At 43.9% G+C, this 25,764-nt stretch overlaps 1 protein-coding gene and 1 long non-coding RNA gene across 6 annotated transcripts; both read left to right on the top strand.

Moving 5' to 3' along the window:
- Positions 1 to 2,852: 2,852 nt before the first annotated feature.
- Positions 2,853 to 5,433, top strand: LOC140668946 (uncharacterized). Of its 2 annotated transcripts, XR_012047274.1 has the most exons (9): positions 2,854 to 2,935; positions 3,021 to 3,093; positions 3,156 to 3,270; positions 3,352 to 3,435; positions 3,566 to 3,641; positions 3,727 to 4,044; positions 4,199 to 4,364; positions 4,468 to 4,520; positions 4,599 to 5,433. It is a non-coding gene; the product is annotated as an uncharacterized lncRNA (long non-coding RNA). The 2 variants fall into 2 exon arrangements; XR_012047273.1 differs by having other exon boundaries at positions 2,853 to 2,935; positions 4,199 to 4,520.
- Positions 5,434 to 8,942: 3,509 nt separating this feature from the next.
- Positions 8,943 to 11,710, top strand: LOC140668787 (uncharacterized). Of its 4 annotated transcripts, none has more exons than XM_072898100.1 (8): positions 8,943 to 9,193; positions 9,282 to 9,370; positions 9,433 to 9,547; positions 9,629 to 9,918; positions 10,004 to 10,321; positions 10,476 to 10,641; positions 10,745 to 10,797; positions 10,876 to 11,710. In XM_072898100.1, exons 1-4 carry the CDS (start codon positions 8,999 to 9,001, stop codon positions 9,881 to 9,883), a joined length of 654 nt encoding a protein of 217 aa, XP_072754201.1. In that variant the 5' UTR covers positions 8,943 to 8,998; the 3' UTR covers positions 9,884 to 9,918; positions 10,004 to 10,321; positions 10,476 to 10,641; positions 10,745 to 10,797; positions 10,876 to 11,710. The 4 variants fall into 4 exon arrangements, with proteins under 4 accessions (XP_072754201.1, XP_072754200.1, XP_072754204.1 ...); XM_072898101.1 differs by having other exon boundaries at positions 8,945 to 9,193; positions 9,629 to 9,712; positions 9,843 to 9,918; positions 10,476 to 10,797; XM_072898099.1 differs by having other exon boundaries at positions 10,476 to 10,797.
- The last annotated feature ends 14,054 nt before the right edge of the window (positions 11,711 to 25,764 follow it).

The raw sequence follows: 25,764 nt of genomic DNA, 5'->3' as shown, positions 1-25,764 counted from the left end.
TCGGTCACGTCGAGCAGGGCGTGCTCACCAATTGAAGCGCCTCATCCGGTCACTATACCAAGGCGGCTCCTACCTGCCGGTCCGAACAGCTGCGTCGCCACCAGGTAGTCAGAGCCCAGCATCCGTCGGGTATTTCACTTACCCTCCACCGGGAACCCATACATCGGAGTCATCAACCCCTGACCAGCTACACGACGCCGTCACTCCACCGGCATCCAGTAGCGGGGTCGTCGCTTCCTCACATAGGCCCTTACCGCCTATCGAATACCGTCCGTGGCCCGTGCCCCCGCCGTTGATAGACTTCGGGATTACGCAACCGAGGATCATTTCCTCCCAGGCTTTCTTCGGGCGAGTATGCATCCTGTCGTCCGCTGAAGCACCTATCAATTCGCCTCCTGATAACCGTCCGTGATTTAATTGTCTAATCGTCTTGAAAAATATAATATAACTGTACATATATGTTTATTATAAAATAATGATAAATACATAAAAATCAGTATACGTAAACAATCTGCATTCATTGTCTACTCACTTCACATCCTCCCTATTATCTATTACGTCCCGACCTCTAGTTTCCGGTGCACCGCTACGCTGATCGTGACAGGTTTACCGCTCGGCCACCGCGATCCGCGTACACCAACCATCGTAACCGCACCTCGCTCGCGAACGCAGAGGACGTAACAACTGGTGACAGCGGCGGGACGTAACAATACATATCGAATTCTATCTATCACTTTTAAAGATATTTTATCTAAATTTTCGTTTGCAGTGAATTACTTCTATCAACAATATAAGCGTATTATCTTTTCCTCTCCATGCAATTGTTAATGCCGCCTATCTATAATATCGTTTACGCGTCCGAAACTAGTCTGTGCGTGAAATCATAGTCGAAGGAAAGTTCTATTAACTAATGTTGTAATACTAATATTGTAGATCCACATTCTTGTGTACACCCGCGTTACAGTGTGCTTCCCAGTGGTTCCTGTAACACATAACAATTTAGTGAAGTGAGTACGTTGTCGTAATTATTAAGATATATTCGTGTAATCATTAATCATATTGTTTACGTGTAATTACTCGAAATATACATACTTGTGTCAGTTCGCGGCCCCTGTCCATTCCGGGCGTCGGTCATCTTTTCGGTGTCAATTCTTCTCGCCGTTAACCTCTCGCGTCTATACCTGTAAATATAAAGACAAGCTTTCTATTCTAATTTTAATATTGAAATTATCGGGCAAATTAGTGCTACTCATCTGACGAGGTCATCCTTCCTTCAAGCCTACTTCGGGCTCTCTCTTTCATCCTGCGGCGACGCGCGCCTCCTCCAGGGCGTTCTTGTATTCCCTATAGCTTCTTCCTATATATTTTTTTTTTTCTCTTTTCTTTCTTTCTTTTTTTTTTTTCTTTTCCCTTATCCGCTCACCAGTGGCAAGGTCCGCGACGTCCGCCTTGACATACCCAGAGCCTCAGATATCTGTAACTTATAATCGAAGAGATTAATATTTTATTCGGACGTCTTCATAGGGAATGTCATTAGACAGAGAGCGATAACCATTCTTACCTACACCGTAGGGCGCCTCCTCCAGGGCGACCTACATCCTTCCTACGTAGTGTGCCTCTTTCAGGGCGATTCTACGTCCCTTCTAGCAGTGCGCCTCATTCAGGGCGGCTCTGCCTTCATCCTTCGTAGTGCGCCTCCTTCAGAGCCGGACTACCCCTCGCTAGGTCGCACGCCTCTCTCAGGGCGAACGACTCTCTTCTCCGAGGAGCGCCTCTTTCAGGGCATTCCGCCTCCTAGCGTGCAGCGCGCCTCTGTCAGGGCGATCTGCCTCCTCTCAGTCCACGAACCGCGCCTCTGTCAGGGCGTCTCTCACAATTCCTCCGATCGCTCTTCTTGATCTAAAATATAGAATAAATATTAAATTAAAGTAAACTCATTAAGGCTCACCCTGTCCCCGCAACCCGTCAGATAAGGTCAAGTCAACTCGTTTACCAATTTACTTTAACGCGTATGTTTTTTTTTTCTTTTCATCACTCGCGTTACTATTACTAACCCCAGTCTATACCCCTCCGCGTATTCAACTATGGCGTCGATTATGATTTCGCTTACCTTCTTAGCTGCGTCATGGGTCGGTCACGTCGAGCAGGGCGTGCTCACCAATTGAAGCGCCTCATCCGGTCACTATACCAAGGCGGCTCCTACCTGACGGTCCGAACAGCTGCGTCGCCACCAGGTAGTCAGAGCCCAGCATCCGTCGGGTATTTCACTTACCCTCCACCGGGAACCCATACATCGGAGTCATCAACCCCTGATCAGCTACACGACGCCGTCACTCCACCGGCATCCAGTAGCGGGGTCGTCGCTTCCTCACATAGGCCCTTACCGCCTATCGAATACCGTCCGTGGCCCGTGCCCCCGCCGTTGATAGACTTCGGGATTACGCAACCGAGGATCATTTCCTCCCAGGCTTTCTTCGGGCGAGTATGCATCCTGTCGTCCGCTGAAGCACCTATCAATTCGCCTCCTGATAACCGTCCGTGATTTAATTGTCTAATCGTCTTGAAAAATATAATATAACTGTACATATATGTTTATTATAAAATAATGATAAATACATAAAAATCAGTATACGTAAACAATCTGCATTCATTGTCTACTCACTTCACATCCTCCCTATTATCTATTACGTCCCGACCTCTAGTTTCCGGTGCACCGCTACGCTGATCGTGACAGGTTTACCGCTCGGCCACCGCGATCCGCGTACACCAACCATCGTAACCGCACCTCGCTCGCGAACGCAGAGGACGTAACAACTGGTGACAGCGGCGGGACGTAACAACACCAAGTGCCAGCTGTCTCACGAAGCTTTATTAATCATCGCGATGTCAGCGACGCGCACCGTTGCACCCGTCATGGCAAGTATCACAGTCTAAAGTAAGTATCACTGAATATCTATACAAGATACAGAGCTTATAGCGTCTATGTTATTATTCACCATATTAGTTGATTCCTTCTTCAGGAGTACCGAGGACATCAACCACCGGAGAGGATCATTTATCTATCTACTCGTCAACAGTGTCGAGTACACAATGGTAAATATATAATTGATTATTTAATATAACATATCTCTGTCTAATTTTGTATGCGTTTACAGGTGTTTGCTATCGTCCACTGTTGTGACGCAGGGAGCATGCATCAGATGCACCAGAAGGCGCATCGACAATAACGGAGAATTGTCAACAACAGTATTATCCGGTTTTATTCAATTTGTACGTAATTACAACAATTTACGCAATACAATATTTCCAATGTATCTTCATAAATAACCCACGACTAACGGTTATTTACAGATCACTACTTTTCTGCCCAGCACCGGAGAGAATGACAAGATCATCGACTCATCAACGGTGACAGATTATGGCGTTATCACTACCGTAAGTATTCGTCTGTTAATTATTATTGTATATTGTTTGTTTAATGTTGAATTTACCACACACAATACACCGCCCTATATCCAATTTGATGCTTCTGTTCATTTCATTGTCCTGTATTCAATGAATGAAGCCGAACATAACCATCTCAGCTGTCATCGAAAGGGACCTTAACCTCGGAGGCTAAGTATCTCTTGTCAACCAATATTGTATGTACTAGTACATATTATTCCTAATTGATATCATATGTATTATATTAATACTAATAGTATTCTTCTTTATTTTTATTTACAGGTATCCAGCAAAATCATTGAAGGAATATACTCATCGTCAACAATTATTTCATCTACTTTATTGCAGAGGATTATTGTGTGAGGCTGGCCATTACAAGGAACAGGCATTTGCCAGAATTATGCTCCCAACCTATGACCCGTCACAACAAGAATGTACAACCTCAAGATACGTGTTACTCCTTAATCGTATATTTAGCCTCTGCTATTCGCTGTTATAATAATTAATATTGTCTTATTCTATTTCAGGAGATATAATGTACGATGGTTTTATTGTTACAAACAATCCGGCCTGCTTTTGCCACTAATTAAAGAAAGAGCGGTGAGTATTATTAATGATGTTATAGTATCTTAACTTATAATCATCTATTATTACATAACTGTTATATTAACTATAATCTAACACTGTTGTCTATAATTATTATCGTCTATTATTGTCGTGTGTTATACTAATGTCTTTTCCCACAATTTTCCAGGATATCAGCCCGTGAAGCCGGCGGAAGAGGAGGATGCACTAGAAGGAAGCCGCCGCCGCGATGAGCCAAACGTGCGATCATTGAGAAGGGCTCCGGGCGCCCGTCGGATCTACGTGCAGTTCCCTGAGAGAACGGACGAGACCGAGCACGCCCGATCATCCAGAAGGCAAGTCCCTCCGACGATTTTGATCGACGCGTCACCCACGGTCGGACGCTTTTGGCCGAGTCTGGAATCAGTCCTTCACTACATCCAGATTCTCCTCCCGCAGGGTGTTTAGCAGCTTCAGGCCGAAAATCATGCGGATGGTAGTGATAACAAAAGGTCATTAAAGACACGTAACACTACTCAATGAAAGTCAAAAGTGACAGGTTTTATAACCTCAACTCTGTGATTTTCTAGGTTACTATTGGCGTCGGAAAGAAACAACATTCAAGAATTTCAGACCGCAGCAAACGAAGAAAATATTTTATAAATAAATTTTAACTAATCTGTTTTTTATTTATATCCTCTAGTTAACAAAATGAAAGCACAAGGGCCATTGCACCGCGGCCAGGGCCATTGCATCTCGGCACACAATATACAAACTAACCACTTGTACACGTTTTCTTTATGTTACCCGTATCCTATCCCTCTCTTTTTATATTTTTACTAAGAGTTCACTATTTTATAAACAATAGTCCTATTTTTATCAAAACCTTTTAACAAATCATGCATTGTAGTTCATGTTTATTGTGGAAGGTCTGTGGTATAATAATATTGTATTCCGCCGCTATATAAATGTTTTCACCATTCACACTGCTTGTCCTCATGTATCGTTAGCCTTCATTGGCCCTCCATTTTAATAGTTCTGTTTAGCCGTCCGTATTTCGTTGGTCCTTAGTGTCACTGTATTCACTAGTATCACAAGTCTTATTGGTTCCCAAGGTAGATATTCAAAGATGGCGACGTATAAAATTGAACGCACGTCAATAACTGCCACTTCATCTTACTTCTTACATTCTCTGTCTTATGTTCAGTACATCCCATATTGTCACTAGATGTAACTGTTCTGTTCTCTGTTGCACCTTCAAGCACCCTGTCTCACATTCCCCTATGCTCACTCCTGATAAAAATCACCACACTATCTCACATACGGACCCCACGTCATTGAGAGCAGGAGATACGTCACCATGACGTCACCGTGGTGCTCGTTTATCAAATTAACACCAATTGAGCAATAAACAATTATCTTGCAGCAAAACACGCACTATTATTTATTTCTTGTGTCTATATTTCTCACTGGTGTCTATAGATTACCAAGTTAATGTCAATTAACAGCCCCTTACCGCAACGCAAGCGGTCGACGTGGACGTGACGTCATGCGTCATCCACATACGCGGCAACCACTTTTCCACGTAAAACACACAAAAGAGACACTTTCCGCGTACAACACCGCGTCACCTCGTTTTCTAATACTCTTCTGTAGTTGTAGAGTAATTTTTCTGAATGAAAGTCCATAATAGACCTCTTTTCTCTTAATTACGGCCCGCGTGGCCGCGGCGACACGTCATCATGAAGAAACAATTTTCGTTAATTTTATTTAATTAACTATCACTGCACTATTAAAAAGTATATATTTGCGAGCTATTTATTGCCGCGGACAACCTCAAACACAATTCAAAGCGCGAGATGCACTTATTATCGTCTCTAATAGGCCGTCTTGGCGGAGCGACTTCCGACACGTCTGCTCTTGACGCCAGACACCACCGAACTCCAACCTAACCTAACCTAACCTAACCTAACCTAACCTAACCTAACCTAACCTAACCTAACCTAACCTAACCTAACCTAACCTAACCTAACCTAACCTCCCGGGGGTAGTGTTGGACTCACCCGGCCTGTCGGCGCAAGCGCCCGGCCAGTCCTACCAACTAAACTCTCCCCCCCGTGGGCGGGTGTTGAGACCCGCCCACTGCAGGTAAGTCCTGCTGTTTTCTCCATGTGTCCGGGTTACGGGTACGCGTGAGCACTCTTCCGCGACCCGGACGGAGGCTAGGCTTGTGCAGCCGTCACGATGTTAGTGATTCTCGGTTGTAGTTTTCGGCATCGGCGTCCTGATCGGAAGGCACTCCCTCGGGGGTCGGGGAAGTGACGAGAAGGGGACCTGGGTTGGCATGGAGATCTTTTTCATCCGATCCATCCGTGTTTGGACTCATATGAGCGATAATGTAGATCATCGAGTCCTCTGGTTGTAGGTAAGGGCATAGATCCAAGAGGGTCCAAAAGATCCCAGCCTGGTCCCACCATTTCTCTAGGTTATTTTTAAGTCACACTAGTTACACTACGTTACTCTTTGTAGAGCATAACTACTGTTTGTACTTAGCTAATTAACAACTACTACTACTATTTGCGGAGCTATTAGGGGTAGCTGCCTCCTTGTACAACTGTCTTACGGTGCAATTAAAACCTCCCATCCTGTGTTTGCTAGGTAGACCTTTTTCTTTACACAGCGTACAACTGATTTCTTTGTCGCACATTTTAGCTACATGGTTGGCTTCACCACATTTGTAGCAACAACCTGTCCGATCAATCGATGCCTTGCACCCGCTACCTATATGGCCAAATTGCCAGCATCTGTAACACTGTATAGGTCGCTCGACGAGTTCAACGTTCGCAAAGGACCACCCTATCTTAATTTTGCCTATCCTAACTAATCTATCTCCTATATCGTACGGGCAATTTGCGTGTGCCGCAAATTTGCCACCTCTCGCTTGCCATACACCACTGACTCTTAGGTCATCCTTTGAGCATCCACCACTATTTGCCAATGCCGATGCAACGTCAACAGCACTAGTGGCTATGTCGAGGCCCGAAATCAGCAGTTCCGCACCAATCTGTGGTCTAGTGACCACCGCAGCTTCTCCAAGAACGCGCTTTATCTCCTCCTTGAGGCAGTCCGCCTTGTTCTTGTTATCCGTGCCAAGAACCTCGATAATAAATGCTCCACTAGCTGTATTCCTGGCGTTGGTCTTTTCTAGTCCAAGTTCCTGGATCTTTGGATCCTTACGTGCGCTACGCATTGCCTCGGCATATGACATCTTATTCGTGTCGACCCTAATAAGTACTGCAGCCTTATTGGCTAAGCGTACCTTCCTCTTGCGTTGTGACGATTTTTCGTGTTCGAACTTTTCCTGAGGATCATTTCCTTGAGGGCTGGCCAAAGTTTCCCTTCTTCCTAGAGGTTCTTTCCTTTCCAGAACTTTTTTCGGCGTCACCTTGGTAGTCCTCTTAGGTGTCATCCATTTCTCTTCCATCCTTTCCTTGCCTTCCTCTAGGGTAATTTCATTACCGTCTTCCTTGTTTCCGAGGGGCTGCTGCGTCAAATCCAGTACAATACCAGAATCCAGCTCCTGTTTCTTTTTTACAGGGACCTCCTCGTTAGCAGGAGTCGCTACTCTCTTCGGGGGTTCTCGTTGAAGACTCGAAACAACGTCCTTCAGGCCTTCAATTTCATTCTTCAGAGATTTAATCTCTTCCTCATGCTTATTTCTTGCATATTTCTGTTCTTCCATTATAGTCCCAATATACCCGGTAAGCTCAGCCACTTCGCTCTTAATGCCCAATACAACATCTTTGTTATTGCATCCGGCGGCGTTGGCTGTCTTAAATTCTTCTAGATTACGTAACTTTTCATTTAGGTCCTTATTTTCCTTGAGAAGAATCTCTCTCTCCTGGGATATCTTCTCGAGTTGGGCTCTGCGCTTCTTTTCTCTGATGGTAAGACTTTTCCCTTCCTCTTCGTACATATTTCCAAGTGTACTAAACATATCGATTGCTCCGTAACACCTGGCAAATATCTTCTTTTGGTCTTGAACGCCTATGTCCTTGCGCCTCTCCAAAAAGTCGTAAACCTCCTCTATCCATTTCTTACCTGCGAGTATCAGGACATCATAATGATAATCACCGAGATCCTCAAATGTCACAGTCTTAAGTTTCTTGCTGTTTCTGTCGAATTTGAGACCAATAAACTCGCCTTTTTCGGTCTCATCCTCACACAACACTTCAGTTTCTTCATCATCTGAAGGGATGTCCTCTACATAGTAGGAGAGAACTTCCTTGTAGGTTACCTTCGCCATTATGTCTTACAAATAAGTCAACTGGTCGATACAACTCAAACTCGTTCAAAGCCTTAAACCATACTAATAATTTAGGCACCTATCTAATTAATTATACTACATGCGCAATGACCGGTAAAAGAGGGAAGAAATATAAGGCCCTTGCACCTGGTGTGCGCCCCTAATGATCGTCTATGTCAATTGCGCACCACAAATGTTCAGTTTTCGTAAAAACGCGAAACTAACCATACCATGACCCTTATTTAGAGTTCCTGATCACAAGTATGCTGACGCGCATGCAAATTCCTTACCTCAAAATTACTGCGCATAGATAGTCGGATTCTGGATCCAGGGATAACTGGGGGAGTTCCATGGGACTCCAAAAATCCGACTGCGCATCCAAGGAAAGTCCCCCAGCGTTATTGCGCAACCTCTGAATTTTGCACCAATGGTATGCGGCTTCAAGGTCGCTACGCAATGGTGAACACTAACTTCTATCTAATTTCCTAATCCAAGTTCAAAGTCTCAAGATATTACGAAACATTATTTTCCCATCTAGTTACTTCTGAACGCACTCATGCTAGCTCGCCTTAACCGTTAGCGCATCGCGAACTTACTATCGCGACTGTCGAGGCGAGATATTTTGACCGCGACTATATCACTCACCCAAGATGGCCGACGGCGTTACGATCGCGTCGCTTCCACATGTCAATCGACATAATCCGTTATTTATTTCGAGTTAGAATGTTCTTGCGTATCGAGTCCATCAGGGCGACCTCCGGAAGTCATCCGCACCCGCGAGCGCCCGACAGCACCCGACAAAACACCAAGTGCCAGCTGTCTCACGAAGCTTTATTAATCATCGCGATGTCAGCGACGTGCACCGTTGCACCCGTCATGGCAAGTATCACAGTCTAAAGTAAGTATCACTGAATATCTATACAAGATACAGAGCTTATAGCGTCTATGTTATTATTCACCATATTAGTTGATTCCTTCTTCAGGAGTACCGAGGACATCAACCACCGGAGAGGATCATTTATCTATCTACTCGTCAACAGTGTCGAGTACACAATGGTAAATATATAATTGATTATTTAATATAACATATCTCTGTCTAATTTTGTATGCGTTTACAGGTGTTTGCTATCGTCCACTGTTGTGACGCAGGGAGCATGCATCAGATGCACCAGAAGGCGCATCGACAATAACGGAGAATTGTCAACAACAGTATTATCCGGTTTTATTCAATTTGTACGTAATTACAACAATTTACGCAATACAATATTTCCAATGTATCTTCATAAATAACCCACGACTAACGGTTATTTACAGATCACTACTTTTCTGCCCAGCACCGGAGAGAATGACAAGATCATCGACTCATCAACGGTGACAGATTATGGCGTTATCACTACCGTAAGTATTCGTCTGTTAATTATTATTGTATATTGTTTGTTTAATGTTGAATTTACCACACACAATACACCGCCCTATATCCAATTTGATGCTTCTGTTCATTTCATTGTCCTGTATTCAATGAATGAAGCCGAACATAACCATCTCAGCTGTCATCGAAAGGGACCTTAACCTCGGAGGCTAAGTATCTCTTGTCAACCAATATTGTATGTACTAGTACATATTATTCCTAATTGATATCATATGTATTATATTAATACTAATAGTATTCTTCTTTATTTTTATTTACAGGTATCCAGCAAAATCATTGAAGGAATATACTCATCGTCAACAATTATTTCATCTACTTTATTGCAGAGGATTATTGTGTGAGGCTGGCCATTACAAGGAACAGGCATTTGCCAGAATTATGCTCCCAACCTATGACCCGTCACAACAAGAATGTACAACCTCAAGATACGTGTTACTCCTTAATCGTATATTTAGCCTCTGCTATTCGCTGTTATAATAATTAATATTGTCTTATTCTATTTCAGGAGATATAATGTACGATGGTTTTATTGTTACAAACAATCCGGCCTGCTTTTGCCACTAATTAAAGAAAGAGCGGTGAGTATTATTAATGATGTTATAGTATCTTAACTTATAATCATCTATTATTACATAACTGTTATATTAACTATAATCTAACACTGTTGTCTATAATTATTATCGTCTATTATTGTCGTGTGTTATACTAATGTCTTTTCCCACAATTTTCCAGGATATCAGCCCGTGAAGCCGGCGGAAGAGGAGGATGCACTAGAAGGAAGCCGCCGCCGCGATGAGCCAAACGTGCGATCATTGAGAAGGGCTCCGGGCGCCCGTCGGATCTACGTGCAGTTCCCTGAGAGAACGGACGAGACCGAGCACGCCCGATCATCCAGAAGGCAAGTCCCTCCGACGATTTTGATCGACGCGTCACCCACGGTCGGACGCTTTTGGCCGAGTCTGGAATCAGTCCTTCACTACATCCAGATTCTCCTCCCGCAGGGTGTTTAGCAGCTTCAGGCCGAAAATCATGCGGATGGTAGTGATAACAAAAGGTCATTAAAGACACGTAACACTACTCAATGAAAGTCAAAAGTGACAGGTTTTATAACCTCAACTCTGTGATTTTCTAGGTTACTATTGGCGTCGGAAAGAAACAACATTCAAGAATTTCAGACCGCAGCAAACGAAGAAAATATTTTATAAATAAATTTTAACTAATCTGTTTTTTATTTATATCCTCTAGTTAACAAAATGAAAGCACAAGGGCCATTGCACCGCGGCCAGGGCCATTGCATCTCGGCACACAATATACAAACTAACCACTTGTACACGTTTTCTTTATGTTACCCGTATCCTATCCCTCTCTTTTTATATTTTTACTAAGAGTTCACTATTTTATAAACAATAGTCCTATTTTTATCAAAACCTTTTAACAAATCATGCATTGTAGTTCATGTTTATTGTGGAAGGTCTGTGGTATAATAATATTGTATTCCGCCGCTATATAAATGTTTTCACCATTCACACTGCTTGTCCTCATGTATCGTTAGCCTTCATTGGCCCTCCATTTTAATAGTTCTGTTTAGCCGTCCGTATTTCGTTGGTCCTTAGTGTCACTGTATTCACTAGTATCACAAGTCTTATTGGTTCCCAAGGTAGATATTCAAAGATGGCGACGTATAAAATTGAACGCACGTCAATAACTGCCACTTCATCTTACTTCTTACATTCTCTGTCTTATGTTCAGTACATCCCATATTGTCACTAGATGTAACTGTTCTGTTCTCTGTTGCACCTTCAAGCACCCTGTCTCACATTCCCCTATGCTCACTCCTGATAAAAATCACCACACTATCTCACATACGGACCCCACGTCATTGAGAGCAGGAGATACGTCACCATGACGTCACCGTGGTGCTCGTTTATCAAATTAACACCAATTGAGCAATAAACAATTATCTTGCAGCAAAACACGCACTATTATTTATTTCTTGTGTCTATATTTCTCACTGGTGTCTATAGATTACCAAGTTAATGTCAATTAACAGCCCCTTACCGCAACGCAAGCGGTCGACGTGGACGTGACGTCATGCGTCATCCACATACGCGGCAACCACTTTTCCACGTAAAACACACAAAAGAGACACTTTCCGCGTACAACACCGCGTCACCTCGTTTTCTAATACTCTTCTGTAGTTGTAGAGTAATTTTTCTGAATGAAAGTCCATAATAGACCTCTTTTCTCTTAATTACGGCCCGCGTGGCCGCGGCGACACGTCATCATGAAGAAACAATTTTCGTTAATTTTATTTAATTAACTATCACTGCACTATTAAAAAGTATATATTTGCGAGCTATTTATTGCCGCGGACAACCTCAAACACAATTCAAAGCGCGAGATGCACTTATTATCGTCTCTAATAGGCCGTCTTGGCGGAGCGACTTCCGACACGTCTGCTCTTGACGCCAGACACCACCGAACTCCAACCTAACCTAACCTAACCTAACCTAACCTAACCTAACCTAACCTAACCTCACTGGGACAACAGTACCGTCAACATCTAGTCGAGAGATGGGGGAGGCTCCCCAGGTCGAAAAAGAAGACCGCCTCGGTCTTGCTGAAGGCCACCCTCAGGCCAATCCGGCTTATGGCCCTCACGAGGCTTGCCACCTTTTTGTTAGCCCTGTTTAGGACTTCCCCCCAGTTGTTCTTCTCGGCTACCAGCAGGGTATCGTTGGCATATCCGATGACCCGGCAATCGAAGAGGAGAGCGGTATGGAGGACCCCGTCGTACCCGAGGTTCCACATCAGCGAGCCCAGCACCGAGCCTTGTGGGACCCCGCAGTACACGCGACGGGTGTGACCCTGGCCGTCTTGGTCTTTGTATTCGAGCCTACGGTGACCGAAGTAGGCCTGAATACCCCTCACGAGGTATTCGGGGACGCGGTGGGTGTTAAGCGCGTCCCCGATTGCCTTCCACGGGAGGGTGTTAAAGGCGTTGGACACGTCCAAAGCGACGGCCAACGCTACCCTCCCGCGTTCCACAGCTGACTCCGTGAGGGCCCTGACGCGCAGTACGGCGTTCACCGTAGACCTGCTTTCACGAAAGCCGTATTGTTCCTCGTGAAAGAAAGGGACCTCATCGCGCGCCAGATGCTGGACGAGTCGGCAAACGAGAATCCTCTCGTATATTTTGCCGACCTCGTCCAGCAGGCAAATTGGCCATTACGATGACGGGTCACCCTTCTTCTTATCGCCCTTGTGGAGAAGAACCAACTTGGCCCTTCCCCACGTTGGGGGGAATTCCTCCTCCGCGAAGCATCTATTGAAGATGCCTCGTAGCCACCCGGATAGGTTTGTCTCCTCCAAGACGAGCTTCCAAACGCGCCCTGGGATGCCGTCCGGGGCAGGGGCCTTGTTGTTCTTAACCCCTCGGACGGCATCCTTCAACTCCTCCTCGGTGATTTCGAGATCCCTGGACCAGGCCTCGGCTGCGCCGCTGTTCCAGTTGAGACCTCGAGGATCGGGTTTCGGCGGGAACAAGGTCCCGACTATTTGGTCCAGGGATTTCGAGAGGAGGGTTTCCGTCACGGGGGGCGCCCAATGACGAAGTTTATTTGTCACTATCTTATACGGGCGCCCCCATGGGTCGGCGTCTAGGGACGCGATCAATTCGTCCCACGATCTCGCCCTGGAAGAGCGAATGGTGACATTCAGCGCCACTCAAGCGGACCGGTAGTCGCTGAGTGCCTCGGCTTTCCAGGCTTCGTCACCACGGCGCTGGGCGCGTTTGTGGAGTCTTTTGGCCTCGACGAAGGAGCGGCGAAGAGAAGCGATCTCCTCCGTCCAGTACGCAGCCCGGCGCTAGTGGGGCCTGCTCTTGGGCATGGAGAAGTCGCACGTCTGTGTGATCGAGTCTACCAGGCGCGCGACATTTTCCACCAGGCTCCCCACTCTCTTCTCTGGCGGATGGTGTTGTTAAATGATGGCCTGGACGGCCGCCGTCAACCTATCCGGGTCTAACTTTTTTAGGTTCCATCGCGGCGGTGGCGCACCGCCGGTCGGACTCTCGGGCTAAAGGTGGTGCAACCGAACTCGATATATCGGTGGTCCGATAGAGTCTTTTGGTCGACCACCCCCCATGACCAATTTAGGCGTGCCGCGGAGGGGGTTATCATAGTAAAATCCACTATGGACGCCCCTTGCAGCAGCCGGTCGCACGTAGGCTCGTTGCCGGTGTTTAGTAGGCATAGCCCGAGAGCCCCCATCCAGTCCAGTAAAACCTCTCCCTTGGGGGTAGTGAGCCGGTCTTTCAGGCTTGCGCTCTGGCGTTAAAGTCACCGGCCACCACCACATTCTGGGGGAGAATGCTGCGTATGCAGTGCTCCAACTCCTCCAGGTGCAGTTCAAATTGGGAGAAGCCTTAATTAGGCGGTGCGTAACACGCCACTACCGCGATGGATCCCTATTTCACAGCCACATACCCCTTTCCTGACTTAAGTAAGGAGCAGGGGGGATTGTGGTTGTCCGTACCGCGTATGACCGCAACCGTGCCAGAGCCGTCCACCCTCCAATTAGGATAGTTTGAAGGGGATCGGTACGGCTCCGACACGATCGCCAGTCCTATACCACGCTCGGCGATAGTCTGCAGAAGTAAATATTGCGCCCGCCGAGCGTGGTTAATATTAGCCTGTAGTAATTTACAGGCCCTCATTGACGTCGGTAGAAAGAGCCACCGTCGTTTCAGACCCCGCACCACGTGGCCGTGGAAGGGGGGCTCCATCCTCGTTCGATGGCGCATTACCTACGGGCTCAATTGCGCCCGGGGTAAGGGTGTCTTCTTTTTCGTTACCTCGCTTAGGACCTAAGCGTGGCATCCTTTGAGGTTTGGGGGAGTCGGAGCAAAGCACTTTGCTTCCCGCACCATTCTCGTTTCCTTACCTGACCGAGTCCGTGCGCCGCTTGCGACACTCCGATGTGTCCATCGGCGCGAGCGCAGACTCGACTGGGACTGTTTGCTTTGCTTGTGGGATTTCTCCCACAACGACCTCCATCAGGGACGGACTTGGGTTCTCCTTATCGATTCCCTCCTTCACCTCTCCTGCCGACGGGGTGGGTTTTTTGGAGGAAGGAATCGATTTGGCCTTCTTCTTGTTGAGTTTTTTCGGGGGGTGGCAATTCAAGCCCCCCATCCTGTGCCCCGCGGGTGCCCCAAGGTCAGCACAGAGTGCGCAGTGCACTTTCGGTTCGGAGCAGGAATTGGCCTTGTGGCTTTCTTTGCCGCAGCGGAAGCACAGGTTGGCACAAGATCGGTCGTTGCCGCATTGCTGCTGCACATGCCCCTCCTCCATGCACTTAAAGCATCGGAGGGGGAGCCGCGGCAACAGCTCGATGGGTAGCTTGTACCACGATATCGGTACTTTTCCCATCTGTATCAGTTTGTTTGCCGCGTCTATTGGGCACTGCACCAACACCGTATTGAGGCCGGTGCGGGGAGCCTTTACGAACGCTCCCACTTTGACGTCCGAGAACCCGCATTTACCCTCCCCGGAGATTGCGGCAACAATCTCCGCCCAGGTAATGGAGTCCTCCAGTGTGACGTCCCGCCAAAAATTTCAAACTAAATTTTCAAAATATAAACGTACCGCTGGAGATATGAACACAAGGTATGAGATATACATATATATCTCAACTTGAACTTAATAAAATATTTAATCAAGCATAGTATTATATAGCTATTAAATTGGACATTGCTTACTTAGAAGTAATAACAAAATAATACTGACCTTATCAGAAAAAAATAAGAAAAAAATATTTGTAATCATTAAACTACTATATTAATTTTCCAAATAAAAGTTAAAATTCTCTTTGCTAGAATATATGGAAATAAAATATTACTGTAACATCAGAATCGTTGAAATTCAATTACGCGATTGTAACAGAAACACTTGCAAACCAATTATATTAGAGTTAAATCATACTAACAATCGCTTTATAAATCCTACATTTCATAAGTATAATAAAAAGAAAAAATAAAGAAAAAGAAATATTATTCAGTAAAGTACATTTTGGAAGGCATATGCATACTGGCATTGAGAACCATATATATACGCCAAATAAATTAATTTATTTAATAATATTATTAAGCTGCATTTGTATAACAACATGTAAATCTAAATGGAAGACTTTCTTTTAGTGTAATTGATGAAAAAGTAATATTCTAAAAACAATAACGCATGACACGTATTATACATATATGTCTATATATATATATATTCATATATATATATGTAAAGGAGAGTTAGTCTCCTACGCTAAAGTGAAACCATAAGGAATCACGATAGAAAGGAATTATAAATTGAAATAACAGTATTAAAATGCATCTTCCATATAGATACTATTATAAAAGCGGATAAGTTAAGATGAAATATGTGATACAACAAGAGAGAAAATTAAAGGAAATTTAAATATAAAAGCATAAATTAATAAGTGAAAAGAAAAGAAATATTAATAATGAGACATAATAACTTTGAGAACAAATAATAACTCTTGCCATAGTTAAATTAATAAGTCTCTCTTGCTGTAAAAAGAATTATAATATAAGAGTGCGAAATTATTATAATACAAAGAGCCTTTCATTCGCATGATGACGCAATAGGCGACGGCGAGAAAGACTTAGTGAAATCGAATATTATTCTTATCTCTTGACGCAGAGACCCGATGAAACCGAATATTATTCTTATCTATCGACGCAGAGACTCAGCTTGACTAAATATTATGTCAACGCAGAGACCAGTGAAATCGAATATTATGCCTATCTCTCGACGCAGCGACTCGACGAAACTAAATATTATAACAACGTGCCTTTTGATATTCACCGCTGAATATCAACTTAAGATTAAGAAGAGCTCACCGCTTCTGACGTCTTCGAAGGCGGAGAGTTCCCTCACCAAGAGCAAGAATCCATCTCCACCGGACGATTAAGCCAACCCGGGAAGTCTTGGATCCACCGGACGCCTAGAGAGAGGTGACCCGAAAGTGGGGACGGAGCGCAGAACGTCAGTCGAGCTTGCGGACGGAGTCAGTCTTTCACCACCAGTCATCTAAAACAGTCGCCAATGTTACGTCCCGCCGCTGTCACCAGTTGTTACGTCCTCTGCGTTCGCGAGCGAGGTGCGGTTACGATGGTTGGTGTACGCGGATCGCGGTGGCCGAGCGGTAAACCTGTCACGATCAGCGTAGCGGTGCACCGGAAACTAGAGGTCGGGACGTAATAGATAATAGGGAGGATGTGAAGTGAGTAGACAATGAATGCAGATTGTTTACGTATACTGATTTTTATGTATTTATCATTATTTTATAATAAACATATATGTACAGTTATATTATATTTTTCAAGACGATTAGACAATTAAATCACGGACGGTTATCAGGAGGCGAATTGATAGGTGCTTCAGCGGACGACAGGATGCATACTCGCCCGAAGAAAGCCTGGGAGGAAATGATCCTCGGTTGCGTAATCCCGAAGTCTATCAACGGCGGGGGCACGGGCCACGGACGGTATTCGATAGGCGGTAAGGGCCTATGTGAGGAAGCGACGACCCCGCTACTGGATGCCGGTGGAGTGACGGCGTCGTGTAGCTGGTCAGGGGTTGATGACTCCGATGTATGGGTTCCCGGTGGAGGGTAAGTGAAATACCCGACGGATGCTGGGCTCTGACTACCTGGTGGCGACGCAGCTGTTCGGACCGGCAGGTAGGAGCCGCCTTGGTATAGTGACCGGATGAGGCGCTTCAATTGGTGAGCACGCCCTGCTCGACGTGACCGACCCATGACGCAGCTAAGAAGGTAAGCGAAATCATAATCGACGCCATAGTTGAATACGCGGAGGGGTATAGACTGGGGTTAGTAATAGTAACGCGAGTGATGAAAAGGAAAAAGAAAAAGAAAAGTGAAGAAAAAAAAACATGCGTTAAAGTAAATTGGTAAACGAGTTGACTTGACCTTATCTGACGGGTTGCGGGGACAGGGTGAGCCTTAATGAGTTTACTTTAATTTAATATTTATTCTATATTTTAGATCAAGAAGAGCGATCGGAGGAATTGTGAGAGACGCCCTGACAGAGGCGCGGTTCGTGGACTGAGAGGAGGCAGATCGCCCTGACAGAGGCGCGCTGCACGCTAGGAGGCGGAATGCCCTGAAAGAGGCGCTCCTCGGAGAAGAGAGTCGTTCGCCCTGAGAGAGGCGTGCGACCTAGAGAGGGGTAGTCCGGCTCTGAAGGAGGCGCACTACGAAGGATGAAGGCAGAGCCGCCCTGAATGAGGCGCACTGCTAGAAGGGACGTAGAATCGCCCTGAAAGAGGCACACTACGTAGGAAGGATGTAGGTCGCCCTGGAGGAGGCGCCCTACGGTGTAGGTAAGAATGGTTATCGCTCTCTGTCTAATGACATTCCCTATGAAGACGTCCGAATAAAATATTAATCTCTTCGATTATAAGTTACAGATATCTGAGGCTCTGGGTATGTCAAGGCGGACGTCGCGGACCTTGCCACTGGTGAGCGGATAAGGGAAAAGAAAAGAAAAAAAAAGAAAGAAAGAAAAGAGAAAAAAAAAAATATATATAGGAAGAAGCTATAGGGAATACAAGAACGCCCTGGAGGAGGCGCGCGTCGCCGCAGGATGAAAGAGAGAGCCCGAAGTAGGCTTGAAGGAAGGATGACCTCGTCAGATAAGTAGCACTAATTTGCCCGATAATTTCAATATTAAAATTAGAATAGAAAGCTTGTCTTTATATTTACAGGTATAGACGCGAGAGGTTAACGGCGAGAAGAATTGACACCGAAAAGATGACCGACGCCCGGAATGGACAGGGGCCGCGAACTGACACAAGTATGTATATTTCGAGTAATTACACGTAAACAATATGATTAATGATTACACGAATATATCTTAATAATTACGACAACGTACTCACTTCACTAAATTGTTATGTGTTACAGGAACCACTGGGAAGCACACTGTAACGCGGGTGTACACAAGAATGTGGATCTACAATATTAGTATTACAACATTAGTTAATAGAACTTTCCTTCGACTATGATTTCACGCACAGACTAGTTTCGGACGCGTAAACGATATTATAGATAGGCGGCATTAACAATTGCATGGAGAGGAAAAGATAATACGCTTATATTGTTGATAGAAGTAATTCACTGCAAACGAAAATTTAGATAAAATATCCTTAAAAGTGATAGATAGAATTCGATATGTATTGTGAGCGCCGTGGAAATCGATAAAGAGAAAGGAAATATAATAGTAACAGTGGATACAAATAATCAAGAATAGATTTATACGACAGTAAACGTAAGAACTGAAGGCTAATTAATAGTATTCGCGATATGCTAGTCTCGAAGTCTCTCTGAATTAATGATTTTGTGTGAATAATATCGTAATGAACTAGAAACCACTGATTCGAAGATATAATATTAATTACACTGCGCGAAAACTTGCGAGAGCGTATGTATGATTGAATGTTATAAGGATAACCGATTATTAAATCGTATAAATGACTGTCTGTACGTACAATGAATTTACTGGGTACTGTATGAATCGAGTATTGACTGCTGATCGAATACTGATTATGCGAAAACTGAATGGTCGGAACGAACCGTACAACAGATTTTACTGTCGGGCGAAAGCCGAATACTAAATATGATCTGAACTGTCTAATGATCTGAACTGTCTAGGCGAGAACTGAATACTCTGATTTTTGAGCACACGGTGCTCCCGTTTATATACCCGTGGTCGCTGAGGGCTCCCACCTTCTGAATTATAGCGCGCGCAACGTGGTCCGATCCTGGTCATGCTTGTTTGTCACGGGTATCACGCGCCGGGCAATAGTAAGCTATCACGGTGTTTGTCCGAAATTTTCACGTGATCCGGCGGTTCCTGAATGTTCTAGAACCTTCGGGACTAGCATTATAATGTAATATCTATATCGTTATTTCTAGATATATCGCAATTATTACTAGCGTTACGATAACTTATCTGATTAATTACTTATCGCCGCATTGTATTATAGCGTTGTACTTAAATAATTGTAGAGATATGAGAGCATTACGCTAATTAACTTATTAATTAACAATTATCTATGATGTCGCATAATGTTATTCGTGGATTACAAGATCTAAATTAGTCTACAGACGTTAAACTCGCTATTATATAACTATATGTATGTATGTATATCATTATAACTAGTAGTAAAGGTTTATATATATATATATATGTAATAATGGTATAAATGCACATGTAATATGCCGTGATATATTTACAATGGATGGATGAGGAGTGTGTAAGTGTGTATAAATGCATAAATTTAAGACAAGTTTATATTGTGAGAGGTTGAGTGTGTAATTTAAGTGATACGCTTGGAATATGTATGAATTAGTTATAAGATCCGAAACTATTGCGTTACCATGTATATGATACATTGATTATGTGTATGTTAATATATGAATATGCCTGTAATAAGTTTATAATAGGTTTATTGAGAGTGCTTTATTTGTGCGTACTAATGGGTCACTATGTATATAAATTATTTATAGAGTGTGTGTATTTGCGTGTTACTGGGTGGATAATATGTCTATAATAGTCAGATACTGATTAAACATTGTGTAGATGATAAGTTTATAACGCGCGTATTTTTGTATCACCGGGTATATTAAGTGACTATTGTTATATAATTTTATGGTGTGTTTGTTAAGGAGCGTGTATCTATGTAATTATTTCTGGGTGTTCATTATGCGTTTATACTTGGTTTATGTAGTGTATGATGTGTGTATTATCGTACCACCGTATATATAGGTATGGTCATTTTGTTTATTATGCATATGTATATTGTAATTATCATTCATCCTCAATAAAATGATAACGAAGTTTTGAGAATATTATCACGTTCAAGTTATTTCAGACACCTTGTATAAGTAAGAGTTAATTAAGTAATTGTATATATTGAGTGTGACTATTTAACTTTAGTTATCTTCCAGAGCTTTATTCGTTTTAAACTCTTTATGGGATATTTATATTGTTTTCACTATAATATATATATATATATATATGTATTATGAGTGGTTCATTTTAATTATTATTGGTTTTAATTGATTACTTAAATATTGTCTGAGCCTCGAGGAGTTCTTGTCAGGTCATTATAATTTGCCTTTAAAACATCTGTGGATTATGATATCTGCAGCGAGTCGCATATATATATATATATATGTATATGTGCATGCACCAAGTTATCTCCATGGTTGATATATGAAATAATTATAAATGATAGCTGACCGGATTTTTATTGGCAAACCAGATTGGGTTCATGGTAAGGAATTATTATGCAGAAGATGGGTTTGATCGAATCTTTTATTATTGTTAAAATTTGGATTTAATGAAATCACTGCGCTGCGGTGGAATATGAGTAAAATTGACAAGTTATTATATTTGGGTGACAGAATCGTTAGACATGTACGTTATTGTGGTATTAATTCGGCTTTGGGATATAAAACTGCATTTAATAGTGAAGGCATAATTATATATTGGAGGTGCGGATTAAAATAAATAAATTATTAAAGTTGAAAATATGAGGTGTTCCTGAAGCAAAATGGGTCTATAACAATGTGCGCTTAACTTTTTATGGCGGGGCTGTAGCCCTATAAGTTGCTACCTTTTTTGGTTCCTTATGAGTCAAGGCGCCAGGAAATAATTAATTAAGGTCACTGGGCGGGTTTTTTATGTGATGTTTAAATCGTTAAAAATTGGGTGCTTTTCGATGTTGCGACAACTTTTGATATATTGAGAAAAGTGATTTAGACTGTGCATAGGAAGTTGCAATTGCACATACGAGTTACTTGGCTTGCTCAGTTTTAATAATTAATGAAAGTTCATATACAGGGTGTCCCGAAAGTACCGATCGGAGTTTATTATATGAAGCTTATGGAATTTAACCAAATGAATCGGTCGGTTGTTAAACACTATTTTATACTAATGTTTGGATAATATGACAATGTTAGTTCATATACCGGGTGTCAATTTATTAAGGTGAACATGTATCGGGAGTTGTATTTCCGCTCATTCGCAGTTACGATCTCTTTCCTTGAGTGATTTTAGCTTGTTATATAGATTTACTTTATATTTTTGTTATACCGGGTGGTGGTTAATTCTCGATGCGTGTGTCTATGGTGATGTGTACGTGTATGTTTGTGTTTAGTAAGAGTGATGACGACGAGGTGGAGTGAACATTGGTTTATATTATCGCTATTACTTAATTTACGTTATTCTATTGACGCATACTTAATATTATGTTTCCTTTTTATTTTTCAGATACTGCAACTAGAGTGACAAAACTAAATGGGTAATTATAATAAAATTAAGATGTTCGACCGACTTGGTGGGTCGTTTCTCTTCTCTTTTTCAGGTGCTGAGGAGGCGGACCAGAAGGTGATATACCGGGTGGCCGGAAAATAGGTGAGAATTTTCATTGGACAATTAATTAATTATTTTCCTTCATTTTTAGGTAGGTGATAGGGGAGAACCAGTGATGGGGATAAAACAGGAAAAAAAAAGGAAGAAAAAGAAAAAAAAAAGGAAAAGGATGTTTTAGCCGGAAACATAATAAAAGGTATTTATCGGCTTAATCTATTTTTGATAATAACTATATATATATATATGTATATATAAAAAGAAAAGGAAAGTAAAAGAATTTTATAGGTGCTTAACGCTTACTATGTCTACTTAACAGGTGACGTATGGAGTCAACGGACGGCGACTGGTGTCAAGCGGAGGCGCTGGACGTGACACCCCCCTCCTTAAAAGTGGAGCAGCGTGAAATGATGCGACGGTGAGCTCGTTGAACTCGGCTTACGGTGCGGTTGATAGACGGTTGATCTTTCGTTCCAAGTGCAAGTAGGCTTCTCGCAGGTTGGCGATCTCTGAAGATATGGCGGGAGTCCTCTCCTTGGAAGAGTGGTGAATCGTCATCGTATCCGTGGATTCATGAGAGATGTCCTTCTGGATTCGGTGATCTATCATTGGGCGCGATAATGGAGAATTGCTGAGTGTCTTGGCAGGTGTTTCCTGTTTGGTTGGTTTTTGAGAGTTGGCACTATCATCAGTCATTAACATATCATCATTTGTTAATATGTTTTTATTTTTCAGGCTCGAGTTTCGATAGCTTAACTTTCTTGCTAGGCTTTTCAAGATGATAAATAAGGTGAGTATTATAATTCCACCAATAACTGTTGTTGTTACCGAGACCTCCACGATGTATACAGGGCTCGAGTGGTCTGGTCGTCCTGGAGAGTCGTCTGTGCTTGGATTCTGTACGTCCGAGTGCTCGTGAATCTCGTTTAACTCGTCGATATGTTGACCCCATGGTAGCGTTCTTGATTGGAGGCCTTGAGGATCGATAGCAGACACTTTCAACTCTGGAGTGAATACGTACCATTTGTTTCTCATTTTGTACATTGCCGTAGCAAGCGGATCGCATTCAATTTCTGTGCCTTCGCCAGATATAACGCGTGTTCTTGGCTTTAGGTACATGGGCTTCCCGTCTATTATTACTGGGAGCTCCTGGAAACAGCTTTCCGTGGCCCTGATCCGTGCAGGTACAGGAGTACATCGAAATACTTGTACAGCTTCCCCTCGTACGCGCGCTGAGTATCCTGGTGTTTTTGTGACGGCGTACGCAAATGATGGAGGGTCTTGGTGAGCCATGGCGGTCAAGGCGTGTAATTTTGTTACTTCCGTGAGGCATTTCCTCATGACAAGGTCTTCGTAGGTATTTTCTACGCTCAGGTCTGTCTTTGTGTTACTCTTGTACGAAAAGTACGAGTGGTGAGATCGGTGCACCTTATTTACGGATGGTTGATTCTTTACGTAAGAGTCGTTGATTTCCCGTATTACTAGTCGGGGGTTTTCGGTCTGTATCACAGTGGCGTTGCAGACGTCGTGACGCGCTCGAGCAAACGCGAGCAGGTTGGTGTTTTCTACCGTTAAGGCGTATGCCGTGGGACGTCCCGTAATTTGTAGTCTTTTGGCAATTCCTCTATACAAGACGGTATGCCGTAGTTGAGTGCATCCTCCGTGAACAAAGGGGGACCAGAAATTATGAAAGCCCTCTTCGTCGGTGCATTCAAGGTCGATGTATGTGCAACTAGCACCACTAGGTAAGAATATCTTGGTTTCCATCGTGTCGATCTTGACAATGGTCCGTTTGAACGTTATGTGCAAGTACACGTTTATGACGCGTTTTGTTTTCAGGTCGTCTGATGGCAGGTTGTGGGCGCTGACGGTTTCGGTCGGCGGAATAGTGCGGCTATTCACGCGGTTGGCGGAAAGGCCGTCAAGGGTCTGGTTCCCGAATTGCAGTTTCCCTTGTGCGTGTATGTGCATGCATACAGGAGCAGATACAGATAAGTAATGTCGTTTATTGCTGGTAGGTGTTGTAGATTCCCTCGTGGTGTGGTCCGTGTGGCTGATCACGTAGTCTATCTCTATGCGGCAGCTTAGTACGTCCGCTGTGGTGAGTCTGGGCTTCGCGAGGATCTCCACGCTCACATCTCGGGTGATTGGAAGCTTCCCGTGTAATCGACAGGCGTTGTTATCGAGCAGCGAGATTGTGGTCCCGTTGTCGCACGGCGTGTTGCAGTCGTAGCCTACGAGGGCGTTGCAGTCCTGGGTTGCCAGATACGCTAGGAAGACGATCAGTGAGGCCATTGTGAACTCTATGTTGATTCTGCTTAAGAGAAAAATGTAGAACAGTACGTTCCGGTCTGAACCAGAAAATGGAGAAGATAACTGAGTAATCCAATCTGAAACAGAAGAAAGGTAGTCATCCTGGTTCGCCGTAGTGGGCTTTCCGTAGTCTATTGACGTGCACTATTCGCGTTGATTTATTAATTTGAATTCGCACGTTTTCGTGGTCGAGGATTTCGATAATGCGGTACGGGCCGTGATATTCTTTTCCGAATTTATCTGTTTTACTCTCGTTTAATAGAAAGACGTTATCGTTTGCGTTGAAAGTCGTCGGGTTTACGCGTTTGTCGTAGTAATTTTTGGAGCGCTCTTTAGCCCTAATGAGATTAGCTCTAGCGACTTCCTGTATATCACAGATTTTTTCGAACAGGTTTGTTAAGTAGGAGTGATATGTTTCAGGATCTTTTTCGGGGTTGTGTCCCGATGGAACTCTGGCGACACGTCCGAAGATCAATTCGTGAGGTGTGTACCCGGTACCTTCGTGTACTGAGGTATTATACGAAAAACTGGCACGCTCAATGAGGTCGTCCCATGCTTCTTCCTTATTGACGAAGCACTTCAGGTATTCCATTAGAACGAGGTGCGACCTTTCGAGTGACCCATTAGATTGTGGATGGTGAGCAGTCGTTCGGAAGTGTTGGATACGGAACTTTTTGGTTACGCTTTTCATGAGTACACCGGTAAAGTTCGTCCCTTGGTCGGTGAGTATGCTTCGGGGGCATCCAAAACGACAGATAAAATAGTGGATAAAGGCGTTCGCCGTGGTTTCGCCTCTAGCGTCTGGTAGTGGTGCGTATACTGAGTATTTTGTGAGGAGATCTTGCATCGTTAGAACGTATGAGTTGCCGCTAGGAGTGGTTCTGAGTGGTCCTACTATGTCGAGAGCCACTTTGTCGAAGGCGCGTCCAGGTGTGTCGGTCAATATCATTGGTTGTCGAGTCTTCCTTCTGACTAGTTTCATAGATTGACACGTTCGACAATTCCTGATGTAGTTTAATATATCGCCTTTCATTTTGTTCCATGTAAACCTTTGTTTAATTCGCTGGTACGTCTTCGTGACGCCCTTGTGTCCACCGACGGCAGATTCGTGATTTTCGCGGATTATCGCTGTACGGTCCTCTACCGGAGGGGTGACGGTTGGTCCATGACATATGCTGATGGTGACGGGCCTTTCGGAGAGTATCGCTTGCAGTGTCTGTAAGACTCGATCCC

This window comes from Anoplolepis gracilipes, chromosome 8, assembly GCF_047496725.1.
Source record: "Anoplolepis gracilipes chromosome 8, ASM4749672v1, whole genome shotgun sequence".
Classification (NCBI taxonomy): Eukaryota; Metazoa; Arthropoda; class Insecta; order Hymenoptera; family Formicidae; genus Anoplolepis; species Anoplolepis gracilipes.
The sequence above is the reverse complement of the archived record's forward strand: the minus strand, read 5'-3'. Positions and strand labels throughout refer to the sequence as shown.

Bases quoted from the DNA above. Each gene is read 5' to 3' on its own strand.
- LOC140668787 (XM_072898100.1), top strand. From the start codon at position 8,999: ATGTCAATCGACATAATCCGTTATTTATTTCGAGTTAGAATGTTCTTG. The intron at 9,371-9,432 runs GTAAATATATAA...ATGCGTTTACAG, and splicing joins ACAGTGTCGAGTACACAATG to GTGTTTGCTATCGTCCACTG. The intron at 9,548-9,628 runs GTACGTAATTAC...GGTTATTTACAG, and splicing joins TATCCGGTTTTATTCAATTT to ATCACTACTTTTCTGCCCAG.